The 27,745-nt window shown below is 32.7% G+C and overlaps 3 protein-coding genes and 1 non-coding gene across 4 annotated transcripts; 1 reads left to right on the plus strand and 3 right to left on the minus strand.

The window, feature by feature from the left end:
* Positions 1-783: 783 nt before the first annotated feature.
* TRNAD-GUC (transfer RNA aspartic acid (anticodon GUC)) lies at positions 784-855 on the minus strand. The gene has a single exon. It is a non-coding gene; the product is annotated as a tRNA-Asp (tRNA).
* A 421-nt stretch (positions 856-1,276) lies between these two features.
* LOC100254706 (protein S-acyltransferase 21) lies at positions 1,277-7,208 on the minus strand. The gene is made up of 10 exons (XM_002274043.5): positions 6,774-7,208; positions 5,581-5,694; positions 5,367-5,487; positions 4,673-4,878; positions 4,066-4,134; positions 3,680-3,751; positions 3,430-3,558; positions 3,006-3,086; positions 2,710-2,916; positions 1,277-2,444 (listed from the first exon to the last, which is right to left on the minus strand). The coding sequence occupies exons 1-10, from the start codon at positions 6,816-6,818 to the stop codon at positions 1,515-1,517; spliced, it is 1,974 nt and encodes a 657-aa protein (XP_002274079.1). The 5' UTR covers positions 6,819-7,208; the 3' UTR covers positions 1,277-1,514.
* Positions 7,209-12,170: 4,962 nt separating this feature from the next.
* On the minus strand, positions 12,171-19,476 carry LOC100264998 (MLO protein homolog 1). The gene is made up of 14 exons (XM_002272966.4): positions 19,236-19,476; positions 18,703-18,760; positions 17,325-17,587; positions 17,039-17,155; positions 16,812-16,872; positions 16,388-16,473; positions 16,169-16,243; positions 15,028-15,116; positions 13,899-13,948; positions 13,767-13,807; positions 13,373-13,546; positions 13,074-13,109; positions 12,860-12,988; positions 12,171-12,681 (listed from the first exon to the last, which is right to left on the minus strand). Exons 1-14 carry the CDS (start codon positions 19,359-19,361, stop codon positions 12,310-12,312), a joined length of 1,677 nt encoding a protein of 558 aa, XP_002273002.1. The 5' UTR covers positions 19,362-19,476; the 3' UTR covers positions 12,171-12,309.
* Positions 19,477-20,983: 1,507 nt separating this feature from the next.
* Positions 20,984-27,356, plus strand: LOC100242710 (uncharacterized). The gene is made up of 5 exons (XM_002273881.4): positions 20,984-21,206; positions 23,727-23,859; positions 24,170-24,269; positions 24,598-24,684; positions 26,905-27,356. The coding sequence occupies exons 1-5, from the start codon at positions 21,167-21,169 to the stop codon at positions 27,058-27,060; spliced, it is 516 nt and encodes a 171-aa protein (XP_002273917.1). The 5' UTR covers positions 20,984-21,166; the 3' UTR covers positions 27,061-27,356.
* The last annotated feature ends 389 nt before the right edge of the window (positions 27,357-27,745 follow it).

Below are 27,745 nucleotides of genomic sequence, written 5' to 3' on the forward strand. Positions count from 1 at the left end.
ATTGCCCCTCCTTAAGGCATTTAATTTCTTAATTGCCATTGGTGAACCGGTTGACGAGAGTGTTCATAGGAGATTCGGTTAAATGTGGTCAAAATACAGCCATACAAAAACAAAAAAAAACCAAATTTAAATTTTTTTAAATTAATATTTAATAAAATCAAAATTTTGACAACTCCAAATTGTTTTCACCTTTTCCATTTTTCAAGTTTTTTTTAGAAAATAAAATTTAAAAAAAATCATTCAAACATTTTCTCAAACTTGATTTATGTTTCCTTTGAAAATAAAAATAGAAAATTATTATTATGTTTACTTTTATTTTTTAAAAAGAAGTTTAAAATCAAACTAGTATTGAGTAGAAAAAACTACTATTAAAATGCAAAATTAAAAATACTAATAAGGAAAAAAAGATTAATGAATATTAACTTTAAATCCTTACAAATATTAAATAAAAACAGGGAAAAATAGTATTAATGAATGTTAAATATTAAATCAATGAATTAAAGTGTATAGAAAATTATTATATTAATGAATGTTGAATTAAAAATTGAAACAAGATGACCAAAAAAAAGATTAATGAATATTAAAATCAATGCATGGGGCAAAAAAGGTCAAAAACAAAGAAGCTCGCTGTTGGTGGGGAGCGAATCCGGGTCATGTGACAGGTGAGAATACTCACCAGTCACCACTATGCTATAAGCCTATAACGACCCAATCATTATTTATAAGTGTTGAATTTAAAATTAATATTAAATAAAACCAAGATGAAAAAATAATAATAAAAAGCGCCGTTGCCGGGGATCGAACCCGGGTCACCCGCGTGACAGGCGGGAATACTCACCACTATACTACAACGACTTAATTGAAAATTTGTTATTAATTTATTATCTTTAATCTCTAATCATGTTATTTACCATAACATGCCACTTAGCAGATCCAATGGGTGTGAGAGAATGAAAATTTCGTACCAAAGCCCCACCCATGCCATACCAATCCCTCTAGTATCAGACTTGGACCTGATTTCTAAGCTCAAGCAATAAAGCTTAAAAAAAAAAATTCCATAACATCTTACATAAAATAAGATTGAAATACTTGTAATAGAATTTTTTTTTTTTAAATGTTTGCTGTAATAACTATTAAGCCAACTTTTTATTTGCAAACAAAATCATATATGGTTTGACTTAAGCCTGAAATTGGATTAGAATTATTAAATTCCAGGACCCCATCCCTGCCCGTTCACATGCCTAGAATGGAGTTTCTTAGGAAGAAAAACGCAGAATGGTCATGGAAGATAGATATTATCAGTATGATCAGTAGCTACAAGCCTACAAGTGTTAAAATGAGAAAAACCATCAAACATTAGTGTCTGGGTTAGTACTCAGAAGGGTGCAACTCTGGCATATAGTCATCTAAGAGCTGCACAAAACAAGGAAAAGAACAGAAGTGGAAATGAAAGAAGATTCTGGCTCTAACTCTACATATCCGGGAAAAATGAATAGGCTTCCCCGTTCAAGTGCTCAAGGCAATCTGGAAGAGAACTGGGTTTGCTGGGAATCACTTGGAACAAAGACAGGAAGTTGGCCACCCCTCTGGGATCTCCCCTGCTGATAGTAATTTGAGGTTGAAGTTCTCTCCATGCTGGCAGAGCGAAAACCCGGGTTTCTTGCCCCTCTTGTTGATTGTTCATTCATGAGAGGACCACCAAAGAATATAGATTGACCTGAATATGTGAGCTCTGCTCTGGGAACCTGAGCAGCACCGCCAGCAGTGCTGGAAGATGAGGAGACAAAGCGCCCAGCCTCTTGATCCCAAAATACCGAAGATCTTGAGTTATCTCCAGCACCGAAGTAGTTTTTCGTCATGGGGATTTGTGCTAGATTATCACGAACAGCAGCAGCAGCACTTTCATTCACATCACTTGCTCTTGCTGACCAAGGAGATTGGCCCGCTGATGACTGATATATGGGGTTGAAGTGATCTCTGTTTGATGCCCGCAGCTCCATTGGAGATGGGGAGATGGTGGCGCCGATAGGACTGCTAATGTTACTAAAGCTGTGAGCACATGTATCAAGATCTTCTCCGCTAGCACGACTGGGAGGATATGAGCTCTTGGAAGGAGACAACCTTGACGTCCCTACTCGAGAATTTCTGGCTTGGAATCGTTGATTGGTACTGATTGGACTGCTTCTGCCACTCGTATCACCACTGGATAGATGATCAGCATCATATTGATGGTGTTGAGAGCTTAATGGTCTTAGGACAGATGACGATGCTCTAGCCTTAGCAGCTGCTTTAATCGCCTCATTAGAATCCAATTTTGCAAGCTTCCATGCACTGATTCGGACCGGACGTTGAGGTAATCTTTTCCCCTTGTCATGTGGTTGTATGGCATCTGGGTCTACTGTGGATGGAAGCCTTCCAGGCTCAAGATGTGGGATTATTTCATCCTGCTTGTTAGATAAAATAAAAGGACAATCAATAGCAATCTCAAGTGAAGAAACAATAAGAAGTATGACCACTTCCATTGTTAGATATTTATTGAAGAATAAGGGCTCATGCAATCTTTTAATGGCAGTTTTGACAAATTAAATAAACTAAACGGGCATTTTGTTTCCAAAATCGGAAACATTAAAGACTTTCAAGGTTGGAGTGTTCTCTTAGTTATTGCATGTGTCCAACTGCTTGTGGTTCTACAATTAAAGTTGGTAGTACCTGGTGATCCATGAAGATTCTGGGAGGAGTACACCAAGCACCTTTGTACTGCAAGCTCATTCCAAGAGAACTTCTTCCACTCATGGCTGTCACAGCAGAGCTGGTTGGAGAAGATGGCATACTTTGCTGCTCTCCTCCATCTACAGATGGTCCAGGAGGTTCACTCTGGGTTCTCATGGCAACAACATACTCATAGGTTGTGATACCCTGCAGCAAAAGAGCATAATTTTTCATGTTTCAGATATTTAAAATAGTTTGGAGGGGGAGAGATAGACAGCAGCATTTCAGGAATGCACCTTTCGCATCAGAATCATGTGGAAAAAGAATAGTTCCCCCAAAGGGACTGTGGCCAGCAATGAAACAGCTGTACAAAGGGCCTGAAATGAAAGAAAGCTGAATGATAAATGCCATGTAAGTGATTTTACTATTGCACCAAAACTAGAATGTTCACCTGGCTAACTGTGAATTCTTTTCCTTTCCTCTTACCATTCAAGAATCCTATAGCCAAATTTTATTACTTTTCATGTGTGTGTGTGTCTCAGAGAGTTGTTTGAAGAGGCTAAGTTGGACCTAGATGATATGCAAGAGCTATGTGAATTTCTGATTATCATAATGAACAACAGAACATATACCAGAGATTCCATTTACTAATAAAGGAAATGTACTCATATACAAAAACATACAAGAAAAGATCATAAGGTAAATAAGGCAGGTTCGTACCACTATAGTAGCAAAGGGGGGCCGGGAAAATCCAACTCCAAGCCTTTCAACAATCTGATTTTCTGTATCCTTCCTGTCAACAAAGCATCTAACAAGGACGGCAACACCAACCCCAAACTCAACGATGAGCTGGCACACACATGAAGCATGAATGCAGACACAAAATTCAACTTCAGCTGGGGCTGGCGGAACCCCGATTTAAAAATAAATTAAAGCTTAATCCAATGAAAATGAGAAGGACCCAACTTACCCAGACAAGGCTCACTGCCATAAGGCACACGAACGTGATATAATTTTTCCTCCCCACACAATTATTTAACCACTGCACAATAGAGGCAGCTAATACTTGTCATGACAAAACTGATATTAATACATAAATGGAGGAAAGCTCAGCCTGTTCCGTAAACATAATTGCCAATTATAAACTGAATATTCAGATCTGCCACATTGTCATAGTCATTGGATCTATTTACTGAGCCAATTATAAACTGATATTTACTGAATATTTACTGAGAACTCCTAAATTAAATTTCAATCATACAACATGATTGCAATCTAAGCAAAATATACCCCTTTATAGGCCTCTCCTTTCTAACCAACCCAAGAAATTAAAGGTCTTGAACAATTAGATCTTACACGACAATGATGATCAAACCCATCGACACATTTGTCACAACTTCTGCAATGTTTGCTGAATTTGCGTACCTACAGAGGAACAAAATCAACATTCTTGAATGATCTTCTTTATTTTAAGCCAAAATCTGACCACTGAATTCAAGGTTTTAACAAAGACCACACTGAAATTTAAATGGAATGGAAACAAGTTCTTATTTGTATAACAAAATTCTATATCACCATGGAACGGAAAACAATAGAGGGGCTAAATATGGTTCTACAGAAAAAAATAATTGTAAACTGTTCATATACAAGATGTCTACGAGACAAACTAATATGTTAGTTTAATTGTTTTAGATAGAAAAACATTATCCTATTATTCAGAGCAGAGGTGAAAGACGAGACATTACTGTTTCTTCAAGTCTTATCTTATTTTTAAAGGCCTAAAAGTTTATTCTAAATTCATCCTGACATGCAGTTTCTTGCAACTTGAGACTATTTAAAATCCATGTCTACTCTTTTTTTTTTCTTTATAGGCAAACAGATATATAGATTAAGAGTGCCTAACAAATATCCATGCATGTGGCCATTACAAATGTCAAATACTGTGGAAGTAACAATCCTGTACCTCAGCATTGCACAATGTACAGAACAGTGCATCTTCCTCCCCAGATTGTTGCTTCAGAAGATCATCATCTTTGCGGCAGTCTTCCTTTATGACAAATCCACAAAAGAATCCTCCAAGTTTGGAACAACAACTTGAACCACGCCTGTCTGATTTTTCTCCATTTTTCAATCCAATCTTGCTGGGTTCTTCAATAGAAGATGCATTCCCTGATCGATCACCATGAAGTTTTTATAAAAACAATACAAAGTACAGAAGCCTGAACTCATGAGTCTCTACACCATGAAGCTTTTATGTAATGACACAAAGAGAAGTAGCATAAGATAATGACTGTACACTCAGCTTACAATGCCTTCTTCCAGAAGCAAACAAATGAGGGCTATCCTTGGATTAGTCTTGGGGATGAGCAAAGGTCTAGCTCTCTGCCTCTGCCATCCCAGTGGCAAAATTTCAGAGAGGCAGTAGTAATCTAGAAGAACTCCCAGTTGAAAAATTGGACTTCATCTGATAAGTCTAACCACCTATTTGTCAACATCGATCTCATTTAATTAATGGACCAGTTGCATAAATATGCATCATAATCACCTAATCAGGTTGATTTTTGGTCCAGGCTCCTTAAGGTATCCATCAAATGGAGGTCCTACACTCTCTGAAGTTGTTTTCATAAGCACATATATATGATAGGAAAATCACTCACCAGGAAGATCTGCGTCATTATGCGATCTATAGGTTGATGTCTTGTCACCTTCAATCAGAATTCCAGGATCAGCAGGGTCAATAGCTGTGCATCTAACATAAAGTATAAATACAGAAAGCGCCTGAAAGTAGAAATTTGAACAATAATAAATAAGGCAGATAAAAGAGAAACTTTGAAAAAGTTAATAAGAAAACTAAGGCCCAAGTGTATTTACCAAGAAAGAATAAACACTGATTGCCACATATTCATAGATATCCTTCCCAAGGAAGGGAGCAAAAAAGGCATAAAATGCGACAGATAGCAAGAAAAAGACTGTTATAGCCACAACCTACACATTGAAAAAAGTGGGTGAGTACACAAGCACAAAAAACTAATAAAAGGCAGGATATTATCCCAATGAATAAAGAGAATGATCGCATATGCTCCCAAAAGATTAATCCTATAGCCACCAACAATAACCTCTGCCCCTTAAAATGCAGTTGTAATTAAGAATTTTCCATAGGACACACTAAGAAGAAAGTGGAAATTTTTTTTTTTTTTAAAAAGACCTTTTCAAGTGTTTCTTTTCTAGGAAAGACAGTGATTAATGTGAAAAATAAAGTTTATGGGAAGACACAATAAATCTGCATAAAAACATTAACGGAATTTTGCCAAGTAATCGTCTGGCAATGGACAGTGGAGGGTCATTGCTTGTCCAGATATCGAGCTTAAATCTAGAATTCACAAAGCACAGATGGAATTCAATGTTATAGCCCTGGATGCCACTAATTACAACAACCCGCACATGATCTACACTCGGTTATTCCAAATTGACTTCATCAACAAGTAAAGATGTACTTCTCTATAAGGCAATGGGCTTTTAAGAAACAAAATAACTAGGAGTTCATAATTGTAGATTCAGATCAAGTGATTTTACTTGAAAATTGGGTGCGTATTCTGCAAGATACCCTTTTTCAACAAACACAAAGGTTTGCACCCTCTTTAAGAAATAAGATGTCAATTCCAAATATACTTGCCATCAAATGAACTTTTTCATCAATTTAACATAAATGACTAACTTCTCTAACATGAAAAGTTCCTTGGTTCATCATAATTATCAAACAGACTTCTAAGAAACTCAAACAAGAAACAAAAAAAAAAACACAGCAACAAAACAACAAAAAACCAATCTGCGGCATTAACTGCAGAAGAAATACCAAAACCCCAACAATCAAAAAACAAGAAAATGCACATTTTTATAAACCAAAACAAAAGGAATAGAAACAAACACACGTTCACCGAACCCACAGTGATTTAAGATGTAAACAAGATTAACCTAGCAACAAAAATCCATATCATTTAGAATCAAAAGCCCATCCACAAAACTTGCATTTCCAACGAAAATTTGAACAAACAGTAACAATGTACCTGAAACGTGTGAGCAGGGAGTTCCCATCCATGACGCCTGGCCATGTTCAAGAACTGAGTCCAAACGCGTGAATCAGCAGCATCTACAGCCCAAGAACAACACAAAAATCCAAAAAACAACTAGTTCTAACTAAGCCCACGACCCAAATCTGCGCCAGAATCTCAGAACTACTGGTTCAGACCTGACCAGTTCCTTTTTTTCTCTCTCTTCATATGATGAAAAACCCAAACCCCTTATGGGTTTTTGTGAGATTTTGATCTCGACTCAGATGCTGAAAACCAGTTTTAAGACGACCCATTAACTAAATTTCTTCAGTTCTAGGGTTTGTGTAGCTCGATTCATCAATGGAGAAGCCATTGAAGAGCTTAAAAATGTTGATAACGTGGCCCAAAACGCAGCGTTTTGATCAACAAAGAGTAGTGCAAAAAGTGATAACTGTAGCAGCCGGCAGCCAGCGGATGCTTAGATCACTTAGTTGTTACTTTATTCTATTTACACCCTGGGTCCCTCACAAACATTAAATTGCAATAATAGGTGTCCAAAATAAACATAATCACAAATATCCTATCTTGAAAGGACTTGATTGATACAATCACGGTCTTTCCTGTATCGTAAAGCGGCAATATAACAAATCTGGACCATCCCCATCGAATCCGAAACGTTTCCTGCGGGACATCACTTGATTTGGACCGTCCAGCGGAAATATCAATTTGGTCCCTGTAAAGTTTACCAAACGCCTCAAAAAAATTTGAAATTTCACAAACCCGAGAAAGGATCACCCTCGAAAAGGAAGCAGTATTAAGAATCACCTTTTTACAGAAAGGCCCCTTAACAATTGATAAATTTGTCTTTGGGCCTGAGATGTAGATGTACGGAGGTTTGTGGCAAATGATTCGTGTGGGAAATAGGTTTCTCTTTTTTATTTTTTTGATACAGTAAAAATTTTAGAGATTTTTTGAAAATAAATTAAAATATTTTAGAAAATTTTGTTAATGTTTTTGAAAATTTTATTTTGAAAATATATTATCTTGATAATAAATTTAAGGTTTTTTAGATTTTTTTATCATATTTACCTAAGTATATAATATTATATAAGTCTTAAAAACTATTTTTTTATTTAATTTAAAAAATAATTGAAAATTATTTCTATGTTTTCTTGATTCTCATGTTAAGTACTTTCATTTTAAGCTATAATTTTTTTTTAATAAAAGTATTCAAATTAAATATAAGAGTTCGTTGATAATAATTTTAAAAAACGTTTTTAAATTAAAAAGTGTTTTTGAAAAAACCTCATATGTATAATAAAATTTAAGAAATGTTTTTCAAAAAACTTAATAAATAAATTATAATATAAAAAATATACTTGTAGTGTTTTAAGAAAAAATATTTAATAAATAGTTTTTTTCAAAATATTTTCCTGAAAAAAATATTTCTATTAAAAATGTTTCCAATAAAAACATTATCAAACACACTTTAAATAAAATTTGTCATGGATAATATTGTTTTTAGTTTTGATTAATAGTTGAAGCAAAATCATAACCTCCGTGTATCATTATAAATATTTTTTTTAAATAAAATAGCTTTCTAAATAAATTAAAATATGCTTCATAACTTCAATAAGAAGTAACTTTTTTTTTTTGTATGGATTCTTTTAATATAGAAATCTAAATATATCCACAAGCTCCTATTATACTCTTAAAAAATAAAATAAAATAAAATCAAAATCAAAACCTAATTATATAATAAGGGTTTTGAGTTGTGGGATGGTTTGGTGAAGTGAGCTGCCCAAAGCATTAAACAATTGAGAAGGCCCTACTGATTTGTTCAACAAGTACTTAGAATTTTGATTTTTGTCCAAAGGGGTGTGTTGTTTTATTGCAAGTGCTTCCCTAATCATTTTTGTATAATCTTTTTATAATGGAGAGGAAACATGGACCCCTTTGATTTCTGACTTTAAATAGTGGTCCATTATCCCACTTGGAATCTTTTAATCTTTCTTCCTAAGAAAGTGCACAACACTTCTCCTTAAATTTAAAAAATCAAAATCATCCTTTGCATGCATGTAAAGACAAGATTGAGTGGGCTTCCCTTTTTTTTTTTTTTTTAACTTTTTTTCTAGCCTTTTTTAGCCTTCTTTTTGTTAGTAATTGGAAATTTGTGCTTAGTGATGACATGTGTCCCAAATATGGAACATTGTCGGGATATGCGTAGTCAAATGACTCAAATCCGAGCCACTGAAGATAAGATAAAACAAAAGAGGAAAATGAGGTCTAAAGAAATATAAGGTATTTCAGTGGAGATAAATAGGATTTGTATGCTATGACGAGATTTCTAAAGTCATTGTGAAACAATATTCCTAGAATATATTTAGTGGCGTTTTTAGAAAATACACAAAGAAAAATGTGATATTTGATAAAATTTTAAAAACACTTTTAAAATTTTGAAAAATTATTTTTAATATTTTTTGAAAAAATATTCGATTAGTCATTATCTTAAAAACATTTTTATCAAAAATGTTTTCACTAAAAACATTTCAAATAAAATCAAAATGCTTTTAAAAGTGATTTTATAAAATATTTTTAATATTTATAACACTTAAATGATAAAAAATTTCAAGTATTAGAAATATTAAAAGTTTGTTTGACAATAATATTAAGAAGTATTTTTCGCATTCTTAATATTTGAAAAATAAAAATTTTCAAATGTTTAAATGCACTTTAAAAATATTTTTTATAATCACTATTAAATACATTCCTAATCTCAAACACAATCTCAAGTTAAAATATGAATAAATAAAAAAATTTCTATATGGAAATGACAATTAAAAAATCAATGTAATTTGATCAAAATCGATCAAATTAATTATACTTACAATAATTATAAGGGTTGATGTTGTTTAAAAATTTATAATAATTATAAAGATTGATGTGGTTTAAAAATTTTGAAAATCAATTTTTTTTAATTGCATTTAATAATGATTTTAAAAAATATTTTTTATTTTTGTTAACACTTAAAAAATAAAAATTTATAACATGAAAAAGGTTTTAAAAGTGTTTTTTTTAAAAACAGTAATCCAATTACACTTAGGGGGTGTTTGGTACACGGGAATAGGGAGTAGGAATAGACATCTCATTCCTTTTCTCCCTTATTCCTATGTTTGGATAAATGTTAAGAAGGCGGAAATGAAATAAAAAATTATTCCGGCAGAAATCAAATCCAACTTATGAGTCGGATTTGCATTCATTAAAAGTAGGTGGTATTCTGATTCATTAAACCTATTTGATAATATAAAATAACCTAAATTACTATTTTACCCTTTTATCTTGTTCTTCAAACCCGATGTTTATCTTCTTTGTAAAGGTAGAGATCCATTCATCATCCACTTCTTATCTTCTTTGGAAAGTTAGAGACCCACTCATCATCCAATTCTCTGCAACAAGTGATTCTTCCAAATTGAATCAATTAAACCTTCCACGATATTTAAAAAAAAAAAAATCAATTTCTAATTTATAGGGTTTTGGATGTTCATTTTGATTGTTGGATCTAGGATTCGTCATTGTTTGCTGCAACTAGGTTCTGAAAACTCCCTTGTACATCTTCGATCAGGTTTACCTTATTTTCTCTTTCTTCTTCACTTTTTTATATGTGTTTCTTCTTCTCTATAAATCGATTAATTTTTTTTTATTAATTTATGTTTGGAATCTTTGATGTTTCTTTATCTTGTATTAATGGAAACTGGAGAGAAAAATTGAAATGGTTGGAAAAAGATTTTTCGATTTCACGTGTTTACAATATTGAAAATTTTTAATGGTTAGGAAAAAAATAAAAAGATATGGTACTTAGAAAGATATGGTACTTAAAAATATTGAAGATTTTTTCGATCTCCATATTGCATCCTTGTTAATTTATTGTCTTTAGGTTGGATTGATAGAAATTTTAGGTTGGATTTTGTTTCATCAATTTCCTATGAACTTTTTTATTGATTTGATGGCTTAATTTTGGAGGATATACTAGTTGTAGATTTTAGTAGATATGGTACTTATATTGAGAACTAGAATGAAGTTTGTGTTTTTTTATTTCCTTTTTTGCAAATAAGAAATAAGTATTTGGTAGCTTTGACAATTTATATGTTCTTATATTTTTTTTCTCTTTTTTTTTCTTAATAAAATATAATTCTATAGCTTTTTTTGCATGACAAATTATTTAAAATTTTGATAAAAAAACGAATATTTAAAATTTTTTAAGGTTATGGATTTTATCGGATATGATACTTGTTGAAAATTAGAATAAATTTGAATTCTTTTATTTCCTTTTTTGAAAATAGGAAAAACATTTGCTAGCTTTGAGAATTTAAATATTATAATAAATAATTTTTTTTTTTTGAAAAATATAATTTTATAACTACTTAAGCATGACAAATTATTCAAATTTTTAATAAAAATAATAATTGAATATTTGTGCATTAGGGTTATACGATTTTTTATGGTTAATTTTTTATTTATTGAGTATATATATATTTTTTAGTCTTATTATTTAATAACAAAAAACCTCTCAAATTTTATTTTTTTTAAATAAAAGTAAAAATAAAAAAATATTTTAAATTATATGTAAGGATATTATTGTAAATTTATTTCTTTTTCATTTCCATTCCTATTATTATCAAACATTGGAATGGAAACAAATAATCATTCCAATCTTGCATTCCTAAGTTCATCCAAATGCTATAAATGGAATCATCAAATTCATTCCATTCCACTAAGAAATAGGAAAGGAAACAAAATATTATTTTCATTCCCTATTCCGACGTACCAAACACCCCCTTACTTGCATCTTAATGATGATTCATGTTTCATTTGAAAAGGTAAGTCTAAAAACCCGAGTCTTTTTTATCCTTTATTTTTCTAAAGGCCATGTGAAATCACATTTCCCCTTTCCCTTCCCTCATCTTTTCCTTTCTTTTCTCCATCTTTCCCCTTCCTTTCTCCCGTCTTTTCCCTTCCTCGACATGATTTCTCATCCCCATTTCATCTCCACCCCGGCTGTCCACTTCCATTTACAGGGAAAAGAGAAAACAAAAAGAAACCAAAAAAAGGGAGTGCATGATGGTTTTTATGGTGCTCCCATTTCTTCATTTTCTTTTCAATTTTTTTTTCCCCAATATGAAAAAAAAAAAGAAAAAAAAAAAGGAAAATCACTCCAAAGGGAAGAAAATGATCGAAAGGACGTACAAGGTGGAGATCAAATTAGGGTTTTGTAAAGTAAAACCCTCCGCGCCAATTCCAAACAAAAATGATTAGAAACATTAGTTCAAACAATAAGAACCAAATATATTTTTCTTCTAACCGAATCCATAAATTCAAGAACATATTCAAAAAAATTCTAATCAACAACCGAAATGGTTTGCAAAATCCGAGAATTATTTTCTAATTCATCATTATCTTCTTAATTAATTATACAACAATTAAGATTGTTACATATGATCCCTCACTGAAACTTCATAGATATATATCATCAAACTAGACTTGAACGCATTTTCTAAGCCTTAGAGAAGGAAAAGTCAATACTATGTGACTCTGCATTTCTGTCGAGATGATCATTTTCTTTTGATTGATGATGCCCATGACGAGAAGAACCCTCCATGTCAGAGAGATCAGTGTCAGACTGGCATGATTTCGGGGAAGTGGGAGCACTTTCCACTTCATTTGTACTAGACCTGTACTTGTGGTTGCGTAGTAAATGCAAGGGTGAAGCGCCATGGGATGGTGTGTTTTCTCCACCTAGACTCCCAGGAGCAATATCTCCCCCTGCTTTTCTCAACTTCTTCCTCTCCTTTGCAGCCTTCTGCCATTTCTTAAGGGCCTGTGCGGTTTGCTCCTCAAAGATTGATTTCTTCATGTGAGAACCCATCTGCAGAGAGGTGCACATTTGGTCATTGTAATTTTTACGCTATCGATTTGAATGAAAAGCTTACGGGAAATGTCTTGAAAACAGTTCTTCTGTTTCTACGAACAAAATTTTGTTTGGGAATCCAAACACGAAACATAATCTTTCTACCATGTTCTCATGGATTATCAGGAATACTCACTTGTGTTACCAAGGCATAGAGAGGGAAGGTGATGTAGCTGCAGAGGATTTGAAGGGCAACTCCACAGACAAGTCTCACCAAAATCTCAGCCAAGTTTTCATGGAAGCATGACTTGATCCCATATTCATACTGCAATTACAAAATAGAAAGTTGTCCATAAATGAACTAATTGATCGAAAACCAGAGATGTTATAAAGGGCTTGAGATCACTCACAGTTATCCATAGGAAGAATGACATTTGAAATGCATTCTGTACAAAAATGTTAAGAGTCAGTGACAATCTTACAAAGAATAATATACCTAAAAATTTTTGTTAAACATAAAATATTATTTTTATATAAATTATAATAAAGTTATTACTAGGCACCATCTCAAACAAGACCTACATAATTTAAGTTTATAAAAATAATAAATTAATTTGGATTCCGAAAAGCCGATCCAAACCGGGTTTAAGTACAATTTAGTGGCTATTTTATTTAATATACTTATACTAATCAAGCCACTAAACTTCACCTGGAAAAGGATGAAATGAATCAAAAGGAGAACCCAGTGAGGCCGATTAAACCAGAAAAACTTGTTGTTTGGCTCCACAATTGGGGCCCCTTTAACAACAGTGGTTCTATCTTGGATTTCTTCTGCCATCTCCATGATAATCAGTTCAAGCTTGGTGCCCACTACAAGAAGTATCTGCATAAGTAAATACAAAATAAAAATTAATTCAAACAACCTTATACTCTGTTTGGCAGTGGTTCTCTTAAAAGTTTTTATTTGATGTTGAAAGGCTTGGAGGCCACTTTTATCAAAACACATGTTTACAAAAAAATCAGTTAAATTTTTTGAAGTGCTCTGCTATCCAAACAGAGCAGACAATTTTTAGATTGAATGAGTTCAAATATGTATTTCTTACCGTGACTGGCACTATTTGCATCCATGAGAGGGTGTACCATTCTGCAAAAATGAGGTTGAAAACACAGAATTAGGAGAGAGATCTACCATGATGTATGTGTGAGTATCTGAAAAGAGAGAGAGTGTAATTTACTGTAAACATTTAGAAGCATGAAGATGATGGCAAAAATCCACAATGGCATACTGCAAATTTCAACCAAAATAAAAATGTTAGTACATATATACATATGAATAAATTAGTAGGATCTTTCTAGCAAAATTGTGCTTTCATGGTTTTAAAATATGCACTTGAAGTGCACCACTCCCTAATTATAACACTTCGATTGCAAAGACTTATTGAAGAGACATCCCTTATCCACTTTACTCTTCCTTTTTAAATATTTTTTTTCTTGAAATTTTTAATTATATATTCAAACTCATATAATTTCATTATTTTTTTATTGTATGCTTTTCTTAAATATTTGGAATCTAAAAATAAATAAAATTGAATCATATTTTATAAGGTTGATATGCATTTCATGTCACATTTCACTTAATTCAAACGCATGTCTTGTGTTGCGCATTACACTTAAGTTATAGGAAATTTTTACGCCTTTTGAAACTATAGTATGATTTTGATAATTTTTAAAATTAACTTGATGTTTCTTTTATTAAGTAGTAATACTAATGCAATGAGTTTTTTTGGTATACAAATCTAGTCTAGTGTATGTAAAGTTAAGAAATATTTGGTTAAAATTGATGAAATAATCTCCAAATTGAAAATTTAATCATTCTAATATGTTTTTTTTATTTTATAGAAAAGTAATTTATTTATTTTATATAAATGTCCTTTTTCATTTTAAGTATTTACATGTAGGTTTTAAAAGAAATGATTATTTTTACAAGAAAATAATAAGGACATTTTTGTCCAAATGAGATCAAAAAAAGTTGAGAGGTTAAATTTAAAAAATTGGATTTTGAGAGACCTTTTTAATCAAATAACCTTAAAGTTAATTTATTTTTCTCATTTTTACTACATATAAAATATGAAATAATTTATTGTAAAAATAAATTATAAAATTTACAATATTATAATTATTTTTAATGTAATTATTTTTTTAAAAGTTTTTTTTTTTTTTTTTATAATGATGAGATGTCTATTTCCATCCTTAATATTGGATGGTTTGTTACCTTTTTCTTCCGTAATACCAATAGAATAATGGTTAGGCAGGTGGAATGAGATAAAAAGCTGAAAAGTGAAAACAATGAAGAAAGAGAGAGACCTAATACCCACAACCACTTTGAAATCATCTTCCATGGATCTCTTTATGTATTTGTGGAAGTTAAATTTGCTGTTTGGAGCTAGATGTGCCTGCATTTGTTAGAAATCATGTTACATTCCAAATACACCATATACTACTATACTCTAAAAAAGTATTTTTAAAAACAACTTTTGAAAATAATTTTTCATAATTTTTATATTTTACAACAAAAGTCTATTTTAACTTATCTCTTATGTTTTAAATTTTTTTTTATAAACAGTGTTTTATTTTTAATCATGTTTCTTATTTGTATAATTATTATTTTAAAAAAATAGCTATCAATAAGTGAAAATAACTAAAAGAAATTGTTTGAAAGTATCTTAAACTTTGTTTGATAATTATTTTTTAAAACGGTTTTGAAAACTGTTTTCAAAAACTATTTTATTATATTTTGTAGAATAAAAGTCTCTTTGATAATTTGAAATGTTTTTAACTTATTTTTTATATTTTTAAAATAATTCTATATATAGTTCTTTATTTTTAATTATTATAATTATTTTTTAAAATAACTTTTTAAAAAAACAAGTGACAACTAAAATATGTTTTCTAAAAACATCATTTAAAAAATAAAAAATAAAAAATAAAAAATAAAAACTGTTTTCTAACTATTAAACGTCCCTTTTTTTTTTTTTTGGAGAAAAAAAATTAATCTTGAAACAATTGCCAAATAAGTCTTTATTTTTTATTTTTAAGAACAAAAAAATATTTTATATTTTATAATTATTAAAACGTGTTTTATTTTCCAAACAACGTATAACTGACTTAAAAAATAGTTATCAAACACCTTCTACATATGGAATACTACTTTTTTTTTTTCAAATCTAAAGCCTATTTTAAACTTCTAATGCCATTATATTTTATTTTATGTTTTATAATTATATTTTAAAATGTTTTTATAAAAAATATATGTTTTTTATTTTTAAAATAAAATTTTATTTGCCACGGTCATATTTGCAGAAATATAAAATATTCCTTCTATATAAAAATATACATAATTCAAATAAATATGATTTGATAATTATATTGAAAATCCTAAAAGTATGATATATTTATGATTGATAATAATTTATTTCCTGGCTGAAAAATAAAGAAGTCCGCTTACATTAATAAATCCACGACGCATTGTTGTGTAGTCCACCTTCGTCACTGAGGCAAAGAATTGCCTGAAGAATGCCACCTGGCAAATTTGGAAATAATATGAATAATAAAAATCCTGGAAATTAAAATTATACAGGCCCAAGCCCATATTTGGATTGATTCAATTGAATGGGCCTAGTTTTAGGCCTGGTCAGACAAACAAGCATGGACCCTATCGCCTTACAATCCATCTAATCCCAGGTGCTCTGGAGAAGCCAGCGTGGCGCCTCACGAAGGAAGTCTGATGGGTGAACCTGAATCTCGCTGGATCTGGAAGAACAAGATAAAAGCCCAGCCCATCAAATATTTAGAAGTCCAAGTTAAAATGATAATTTATCGTTTAACATATATAAAATTTAAAAAATTATTTTTCATCAAAATAATTATAAAAGTACATAATATTTATTTATTTATAAATTTTATTTATTATATATATTTTTAACATTTTTAAAGTAGAAAATGAGAAAAAAAAAAGAATCTAAAAGTTAATTTTTTTTAAAGATGGGGATGGGAACAAGTTTAGAAGTCAAGATCACAGGGTCCTGAACCATCCCCCTTCACATCCTTGAATTCAAACACGATGGAAGTTAAAAGAATGAAAAGATTACCATTTGTGAATTCATATTCCAAGGAAGATGTCTCCGACTCCCAAGACTTCCATTTCTTCATCTGATCAACACGCACAAGAAAAGCATCAAATCCAATCATAACGTATTCTAGGCCCAACTCCAAGTTACAGTGGGCTTTTATTGGGCCAGGCCCTTTAAAAACTTACATGGGCTTCCGAATGCCCTCAGTACGAGTGAGACTTTGGGCTAAGATAACGTGGACTTACCTTGGCCTGGGCCAAAGCCATGGTCACGACGCTGTAAAGCACATGGAAAACTGCCAGCATAAATATAAATATATGCAGTTGGTGCACTCCCGTTTGCGAAATCAATGGTATTTTATCCTAATTTACACAAAAATAACCGTTGTTAAACTACCCAAGTAACCAAAAAATCTAAGTTGATGGTATCATCTTAACAAACTCCCTCAACATTTTCAAATTTCTCTGCTGTGAAAAGAATTGCAGTCTCAAATATGGAGTCAACGTAATAAAAATCGTGGTGGTGACTTACAGATTTGGAGCAATAGTCACCTCCAGCCTGGGCGGCCAAAACTCTACGCAATATCATTTCTTCAGCATATGATAATAACTTTCTCCTGCCATCTCCTCCGTCGTCGCCGTCGTCACCACCGCCACCACCGTATCCGCCGCCGTCCTTATAACCACGCTTGCACGGAAGCATGGTGCTTCCCAGTTCAGCAGGGATGCATATCTTGGCAATGAATCTAGTACCGATGGTGAGTAGCAATGAAATAAAGCCTAGTAGCATCAACTCTGTGTATCCAAAAACAATAAAAATTAATCACTGAGGTGCTTTTAGCACCAAAGAGTAAGTAAAGCTATGTTTGACAAGTTGTAGAAAATGGTTTTTAAGAATAATCTTTCAAAAACAGTTTTCTATTCACTTTTTAGAACAATTTAAAATTTTAAATATAAAAAATATTTTTATAGATTTATATATTCATTATGAACATTTATATATATATATATATATATATATATATGGGATGGGTTTTTTTTGGCTACAATCTTGTCCCATCTCTAATGGGATGGATTTAAAACTTAAATAAATGAGTTAAAAGTAAATTTGATTTTTTTTTAACCCAAGACGGGTTTAATGTAGATTTGAGTATTATCTTTTCATGTACCAATTATCTATCAAATTAATTTTAAATCCTATTTTTAATATAATAATAATAAGAGTAAATTCTTTTCAATAAAATAAATTATAAAAAATTATAATATTCTAATTATTTATAAACAATATTTGTTTTAATGTAATTACAAATTTTAAAAATTAAATTTTTTTTAAAAAAATTAAAATTTAAGAAAAATAAAATTAAACATGAAGATTGGTATAAAAATTCACATCTTATTTGATTTTTTTTAATGAAATATAGATGAAAATTGTTTTAAATAAACAAGATGAGGTTAGGACAAGGACAACTTCGTTCCCTCCGTTGTTATCCCGATATAAATATATGCTTTTTAATTATTTCTTAAAGTACACTAAAAGGATAATTGAAAATATCTTAAATTTATTCCAAAAAAAAGTAATATATTTTTTTAACCTTTTTTTTTATATATATAAAAAAAAAGGTTGTAGTTCATGAGAATAATCTTTTAAACAATAATAATATTTGAGAATGAATTTGAAATATTTTTTTCAGAAATTTTTTGAGTTCTATGCAAAATAATTTAAATTAGGAAGAAAAGCTGGAATAAAAAAGAACGGGTTAAGAAAACTTTTGTTTAGAATCAGCTTTCAAATAAATTTTTTATTTTAAAAAATATTATTTTAGCTTCTTAAAAAGCTGAATTTTAAGAATTGTTTTTCAAAGAATTATCGTCCACATAAAGTTATTACGAATGAGAATGATAGAACCAACCAGCTTTTATTTTCTCCAGGGCTTCACTCATGGCCTTCTTCTGCTTTTTCTTAAACCACTGTCATCACAAACAATAATCAATCAAATCAGAATCAATCCTTTATGTTATATTTATTTGGCTAAAAATATTGAAAAAGAAATTACATTTTCAATCTAAAAGTTTTTGTATGGAAATTATTACTATTTTTTTCAAAAAGAAAAAAAAAAGGCGTATTTAAAGTAATACTTTGATTTTTTATTTTTTAATATTTTTATACGAAGAAAAAATAAATTTAGAAAAAAGGTGTCAGAAAAATTTATTAGATTTAATTTTAACTTTTTTTTTATAATTAAATTTAAATTTAAATTTAGATTTTATTTCACTCTCTTTTTTCTTCAAAAATTTCAAAAACCAAATAAAGTCTTGGTTTTGATTTGGATCACCGAAAGTACCTCAAGAGAAACTGAAATCATTAGAAGTAAATCTATTTTATTTTGCTCGTTCCTTTTTGCCTCAAAAACTTTCAAGACTGAGATGACAAGCAACACTCTACCTTTGCAAGAGACTCGATTCCATGTTCAATGAGTACAGACACTATCACAAAGACGGCGCACACCAGCGCCACAGCCCACGTCGGCGTTTCCTGCAGAGAGCGTTCGCCGGCAGCCGGAGCAGCCATGGTTTTCGATCAGTGGAGAAAAATCATAAACCCTGATCTGGGGCTGAGAATATGAGATTAATGGAGTTTAAAGGTTAAAACGAAGGCGCGTAATGAATTGGAGGGCCCAGCACACGGTGTAAGGTTTTTGTCATGTGCTTAGTGTTTTTATGTGAGACGATGAGTATAGCTCAAGCATAAAATCAATGAGGCCGGCCTTTGATTCCAGAAGTGAGCACAGGAGGCTGAATGCTGTTGACAGGGTTGGTGGAAACTGGTTCATACAAAGTATACAAATATTTTAAGAAATTTATTTTCTTAATTAATTGTATGAGCTGTGAAAATATAGAATAGTGAGGATGAAATTAAAAAATAGAAAGGGCTGGAAATTTGTAATATTTGACACTTTTGTTTCTTGTACTTTCTCACTTTGTTTTGTTTTGTAATAGTGTTTCCTCTTTTTATTTATAATTGACATAGACTTAGTCATTTAGTAAAATAACTATGATGGACCAAGAAAAATCGGGATAACTTAGTTGGTAGAATAGAAAATTGAAAATTCTTATGTTACCAATTCAAATTCGATTCCTACCACATGATTGATTTGTATGAGTGCAATTCTACTAATCCATCGATGTTGATTTTTAAATATTTTTCAAGATCTCGCATATTCTAAAATGTTAAGATAATTAATAATATATGTAATCATTTGATATCAAGTTTGGCAATGAAAACTACTTTAAAAAATAAAAATAGAACGAAACAAAAACAAAAAATCATTCATGCCATGACCAAGTGGTCAAATAGTCGGTTCAGAGGGAAACATCCTCATGATTTAATATGGTTTAAAATCATATTATTGGACCGTATGGGGCATTTTTTTTTGTATATATTAATGTCACTAATAAAAATTTTTATTTTTATTTTTTTGGACGAATGTATGTGATTGTTTCTTCACTCTTGTTATTCTTTTAACATCAAATAGTTCAGTGGCATAGAAGACATCGAAACCTTCTTTCGTCATTCTCTAGTTTAACGTGTTGGTTCCCTATGTTGTCTCTTCCTTCATTCTTCAGCAATTGTTAAATTAAATTAAAAATAAAAAATAAAGTAGGACAAACAAGGGGGGAAAGAAAGAAAGGGCAAACAACCCCTTAAGTTTTGGTTTGAGTTCAAAAAAATTATGGAGCATACTTTGAGTTTGTACTCAATGTTATGTTTAAACTCTCTTTATATATGACAAAAAAACCCAAAAAACAGTTTTCTGTAATTTAGAATAAAAAAATATTTTTTCTAATTTTAAAAACACATTTCACAAACTTTTAAATTAAATTTATTATTAAAAAACTAATTAAATTAAACCATTCAAAAAATAAATAATTTCACGTCATAAAATTTGTTTTATGGATATCGATGGGCTAAATTCCTAGATTGAATTCTTGGGTTTTCCGTCTGACCTTGTCATAGGCCGTGAATTCTCAAGCCCATTATAAACAAGGAGGTTTGGGCCCACTTTATTTCAAATAATGGGCCGAAGTCAATCATGGGCTGCCCGTTACGCCAACTGGAACCAAAAGGGCTTGTCCTAGTCATACGGTACCATATTTTGTATCTGAGCCGTTGAATGGCAATCAATCTACAATAGCTAGTCCGTGAGACCATGGTAAAGGGGCTGGTCCCAATGTACTGAATCCTTTTCATTTCTCAGCTCTTCGATCTCATCGAAAAAAAAATCACTTGTTTTTCTTTTCTCAATCCACTCAGGCTTCATTTCGTCACTCCTTTCTCTCCCAAATTTGTTTCTCTCAGTGTTTTCTTTGGAAGCGATGGCTGCCTTTTCAAATTCGTTGGTTCATTTTTCATCTGGTAATCTTTCTCTTGGATTTTGTCTTTTGATCTGCTTTATCATGCCCGTTTGGTTGCGAGAAATCGCAGGAAAATAAACGACAGCTTGAAGACTGTTAAGATCGAATTGGATGCTGTGACATTCTAAGTTTTAATTTATTTTTTTCCATGAGTCTAAGTTTTCTGGGCAACCAAACGGAGCATTCTGTTATTGTTTATGATTTGGGATTTGTTAGTGGTTTTTTTTTCATTTGTATTTATTTTTTATTGTTTATTGATGTGTCTTCTCGCATACATTATTAAATTGAAGGCAATGTGGCTGAAACCACAGCTCTTATCGCTCTATCATACAGCTGTTCATGTTAATGTTTTGTATGTGATTCAACTCAATTTATGCGCCCTAAGACTGAAATGTCATGATGGGCAATCCTAGAAGATTAGGGCCTATTTGGAAACATTTTCAAACACTGTTAGCAAAAAGCATCTTTTGGAACAGTTTTTTTATTGTTTGGAACTCAACTATGAAAAACAGTTTTCAGCTTATTCTTTGTGGATGTCCTGTATACTTGTGTACAATTCAAAAGTTCCTATTAGTCTCTATATTTTTGGTTGATGCTCTGAAAACACTAAATTCGTCCTCAAAAACACTTTTTTCAGAATAAATTCTCAGAAAACTATTTTATGTCAAAATTTGTCAAATGTGTTTTCTATCGGGGCACATGATAGTAGTTGAATAATAGCTAAGTGAGGTGGGAATAGTTAAACATATTTGGGAATAGTGAATATTTAAGGAATAGTGTGCGTTTCACTTGCATAGGTTCAAAATTCTTCTATAATAATAACAACTAGCAAGAAAAGACAGTGATAATCCAAAAGCATCTGAGTAAGATGACACCGGGGATAACATGGAAAAGCCCTCCGAAAGGAGGGAAAAAATCACAGAGAAGATTTCTTCCATTTCAATAAAAATAGGAATGCAACTCCTCACTAGCTTCTGCACAATGGAGACTAGTGGAAATATATCATTATTTGAGATGCAAATCCATCATCTTAGAAATACAGAAATTATGAGAGTGGAGAGATTATACCACAAGAGCTTTCACAAAAAGTTGAAGGAAGAATCTCCTCATGAAAAATTGAAGGAATCACCTGTAAAAGTTTCATCTTCACAACTTTATTTGCACCTCTGAACCTTTGGATGGTGCCCAGAAAAACAGCTTTCATTTTCCCTTCTTTTTCTCTCTTCCACTATCTACCGATTTTGGTTTTTCAGCATCCCCAAAAGAAACCCTAGATGCTGGCTATACTTGGGCTTAGAAACATGAAAAATGAATAGCTTAATATATGGGCTTAAGAGACTCTTCATGGGTTGCAAAACCTAGCCCAACATTTTCTAAGTTTGAACACCATTTTCTTTTGTAAAGACCATAAAACTATTTTCAAGAACAATCGCCAATCAAACCCTTAACTGGTTGGTTCTTGGGAAAGGAAAATATTAATAATATTCTTTTTTTTAAGCATTGTATATTAAATTCATTTATTCTTCTCTCATTCTTTCTAATTACTAAATGAGAGCATAGAAAATTGCTCAAGAGTTGGATGGGATTAGTGTAACTCCTTTTTCATCCTTATATGGCTTGAGAATGCTAGTGTTCAAGGTTTACAATCCACAACTGGGTCTATTATGTTACATGTGAGATCTTAGGTCACCTGAGAGAGAAGTTCTTGACACCATGTATATGTAGTGGACTTCTCTTAGCCGTGTAGATGCATTTTAAAGCTATGAGAGTCGTATCTATATAATAAGAGGGAGAGAGTCATTATAAATCATATCAGAGCCAATCCCCTGACCTACTGTGGGAGTCTGTTTATCTTATTCTTGTCGTGTCTGCATGAGAAGTGGTTATGAGGGAGAGAAGATCATAACTTTCATATTGTCTAGCTTTTCAAATGGGTATGCATGTATGACAATCATTTGTTTTACTCCTAATGTCAGTGTTATTGGGACTAAGAGTGGTCTTATTCATAAAGCAGTATTGTAACTTAGTTTATCGCTTTCTATATCTAAAATGTTGTTATGTTTGGGGTCAGCTATTGCATTCTGTTCTGCAACTTTGGCATTAGTCTCATTGGGTTTGTAGATGGTGCGAATCCCATCTGAGTTCTTATTCTTTTTGTTATTAGCTGAATGTGGGGTATTCTCCTTTCTATTTTTGACATTTCCTATTCCCATGGGAATTAAAGGTGTTTGCAGCATAGCATACTGTTGAGCAAGGTCCATTCCAACTTATTATATCAAATAAAATTCCATCTTAATTGATAATTTGATGTTCTGGAAACATTTCCATTTTCTAGATGAGAAAGTAGGTTCATCCATTCGGGCTGGTTGAAATTCATATAAAATTTTCTCATGAATGTATGACCCACTTGTTATATTAATTTGTCACTAACGAAACTTTTGGCTTATCATCTTTTGTTTGGTTGTCATTTTGGTTTTGAGATCATGTTAACTTTTCTATAACTTATGAAATTCAATGGTAGGTGCTTGTTTGAAGCCAGTGGACCGGTATCTTGGTAGTTTGGGCCCCACCAATTTGTCTTTCAATCCAAATCATGTTGGGAAAGTGCAATTTTTTACCTCTAAAAGGGCACTTACAGTCCAAGCAGCATATAGGTATCAGCTTTCTTTATTTTGTGGTGCTTATTGTTTTGTAGTCCTTGTGTCTGATTATGATATCCAAAATGAAGCACAATGCTTCTACTTTAATTGGCAATCATTCCAATTATTATGCAAGATCACATACACTAATATAACTAGAATTCTACTTTTCTGTTCCCCTTCCCTAATTATTAAACAGGCCTTTTTGCCTTCTTGAAGTTGTTTCTCAACTTTTCAATGAGCCATACATCATTCAAGTAGTTCCATTGTGCTTTTTAATAAGGATTTTTCGGTAAAACATTATCATCCTGCTTGTGTAATACAGTGACGATGGTGGAAAGCAAAGCAATGCAAACTTCTTTTTGGGTGGCTTTGTTTTGGGAGGATTAATAGTTGGCACGCTCGGTTGTGTATATGCACCTCAGGTAATACTGATTTGCTATGTATTTATCTTCCCTGAATCGACAGTCAGTTTGTGTGAATTATACTGGGTTGACATCTCGTACATCCAAATGATTTTTTTTGGAATGGTTTATGAATCAATAGTTTGTTGCTACTATGATTCTGATACCTTATTATTTACTTTTTAACGATCATATCATGTTACAGTCAACAATCTCAAAACGTTTTAGGCTACGGAACATCCATTTGGTGCAGTTTGTGACCATGGGTGTTTATGCTACTCATCGAATACAGCTGGAAATTTGGATTTCTGTTAAATATTATTGCTGGCTGACAAGTTTTTGTCTTTAGATTAGCAAGGCACTGGCTGGAGCTGATCGGAAGGATTTAATGAGGAAACTGCCCAAATTCATCTATGATGAAGAAAAGGCTTTGGAGGTGATTAGTTTGTGTTGACTCTATGCAATTAATTTTTAGTAGAACAATTCTTAAGGGATTTAGCTTATCTTATTTGATCTCCACATATATGTGTGGATTTTATTTTTTGGAACTTATTATTTTCAGGTATTTTCTGGTAACATCTTTTATTTATTTATTTATTTATTTATTGGAGATCTAACTGAAATGTGATTTTTCTGTGTCAAAATTTCTTCAGCTATTGTGCCTGATGTAAAGTTGGATGATGGGAAATTTCTGTTTCATTTTCAAAATTCCCTAAATAATTGCTATTTTCTTTTTTAATTTATTTTCTGAAGCCCCATAAATAATTGCTTCCAAGTACTAGTGTCCCTCAAAATATATACTATAGCAAGGAATCCAAGAAGTTGCTAACTGCAACGACCCATGTTCTTTATTGTCCTTATGACACTTTCAACTTTGATCAAATTACATTTCACTGGTAGCAGTTGGTCTTTTTAGCCCACAACCAAACCATTGTATGTGGCTTTTCTCTCATCTTGCAAATGCATTCATTTTGTGTTGTCTTGGATTGTAACGCATCTGCCTCAACAACTCATTTTGGCTACACTCATCATTTAGATGCTCTACTTTTTGACTTGTTTGTATTTTATGTGATAAAGTAGCATGGGCTTTGTAGCCACTTTCCCTTTTAATGTGTCACGACCGCACTCTCCACCTGATATTGTCGGGTTCTGGGTTGTAGTGGCGCACACACAACCATCCAGCTAGTCCTGATTTTGCTTTTTTATTGGGCCTGCACCCTCAACAAAAGGTTTCGATAATGTTGTTGTGCAAGCCCTCCATATATGACTCTTCACCACTCACTCCCCGGGGCGATGTGGGACACTACAGTCCACCCTTCTTAGGGTCCAGCGCTGGCACACTTTCAGTCGAAGGTCAAACTTTGATACAATTCTGTCATAGCCCCACTTTCCATCCGATATTGTTCGGTTCAGGGCTACATTAGCACATACACAGTCTACTAGCCGACCCTAGTTTTGTTTCTTTATTGGGTTTACACCCTCAAGAAAAGGTCCCTCAAGAAAAGGTCTTGATAGTGTTGTTGTGCAAACCCTCTATATATGGCTCTTCACCACTCACTCCCTAAGTGGCTCCCACATCACCTGCGGAGTGAGTGGTGAAGAGCCATATATGGAGGGCTTGCACAACAACATTATTGAGGCCTTTTTTTGAGGGTGTAGGCTTAATAAAGAAGCAAAACTAGGGTCGACTGGTGGGCCATGTGTGCGCCACAATAACCTTGAATTGGACAATATTGGGTGAAAGGTGGGGTCATGATAGAATGGTATTAGAGCCTGATCTGCGGCCGGAAGTGTGCCAGCAAGGACGTTGGGCCCCAAAGGGATGGACCGTAGTGTTCCACATCACCCGGAGAGTGAGTGGTGAAGAGCCATTTATGGAGGGCTTGCACAACAACACTATTAAGGTCTTTTTCTTGAGGGCATAGGCCAATAAAGAAGCAAAATTGAGGCCAGTTGGTGGGCTGTGTGTGCACCACTGCAGCCTTAAACCCGACAATATCGGGTGGAAAGTGGGGTCGTGATAGAATGGTATCAAAGCTTGATCTCCAACTGGAAGTGTGCTAGCGAGGACGTTGGGCCCCAAGGGGAGTGGACTGTAGTGTCCCACATTGTCCGAGGAGTGAATGGGGAAAAGCCATATATGGAGGGCTTTCACAACACATTATCGAAATCTTTTCTTGAGGGTGTATGCCCAAGAAAGAAGCAAAACCGGGGCCCATTAGTGGGTTGTGTGTGCGCCACTGCAGCCCTGAACCCGATAATATCGGGTGGAGAGTAGGGTCGTGACATAACGGGTTAGGCATTTGATGATTCCATAATCTTTGATTCATTCATCTTGATTGAGGTCTTCTTGAATATGATGACAGAAAAGTCAGTTTTAGACATCTTATGGCCATCAATTTTCAACCATTTGAATCTGTGCTTTGTTATTATCTCGTCCAATGTACAATTACCCTTCCATTTTTGAAAAGTTGATGACAATTGAGTGTTGTTCATGTCTGCCCTAAACTCACTGGATGAGCAGGGATGAAGGAAGGGAAAGTTACACTACTGTTTGATTTATGTGTTTGAATCACCAGCTGCAGTGTAGTGATCATCTGGGATTTGTTATATTTATATCATGCTCCTTTCTAACAAGTTGACAACTGATTCACAGAAAACACGGAAAATACTGGCACAGAAGATCGACCAACTGAACTCTGCCATAGATGATGTTTCTTCTCAGCTCCGATCAGAAGATTCCCCAGATGAAGCAGATGATGCCCCAAATGGAGCGACTATTAACTCAGATGAAATGGAAGCTGCCATATGAGAATGCCCATGTTTACATTGTGCTGCAATTGGCCTTCAAACACAGAGTAATTCCCAGATTCTGAAACAATCCTCAACTTTGCCGTATCACCTCTTATGTTTCCTTTTCTTCTCGTCAACAATAGGGCATCATTCCAGCGAATAAATTTTCGCCTTATGTAACCAAACAAACTGCTCAAGTTTTGGGCTGAGATCCATATAGTACTATTCTGTATTGTAACTTGCTAAACTATTCTCTGAAAGGCCTATTTTAGTTGTTTAAATTGGCTGCAAGTGAAATTGATTAGGTTTTCTGCATCCAATTGTCCAACTTATAAGGTACTCCTTGAATATTCAAGCTTGAGATTAGTGCCACTATGTTGTCTCCTATTTTGCGAAAAATTGTGATAATGTGAGTCTAGGGTTTTCTAAACAACTACAAAATGTTCTAATGGCCTGTTTACCCTAGGAATTAAGAGGAAAGGGGGTCTTTTTTTTTTTTTTTTTTTAATCATTCACGTGAAATTTTGGAACTGAATCATGTATCCCCCGGGGGGGGGGGGGGGGGGGGTGCGGCGCTGTGCTCACAGACTTTCTATGAAAGCCATTGCCTTTTCTCTTCCAAAGGGTAATGAATTGTTCCCCTGGGAAACAAAATTTATATCTATTTTACACTCCACATTTATTTGATAATATATATTTTTTCT

The sequence above is a fragment of the Vitis vinifera genome, chromosome 18 (genome assembly GCF_030704535.1).
Source record: "Vitis vinifera cultivar Pinot Noir 40024 chromosome 18, ASM3070453v1".
NCBI classification, from domain to species: Eukaryota; Viridiplantae; Streptophyta; class Magnoliopsida; order Vitales; family Vitaceae; genus Vitis; species Vitis vinifera.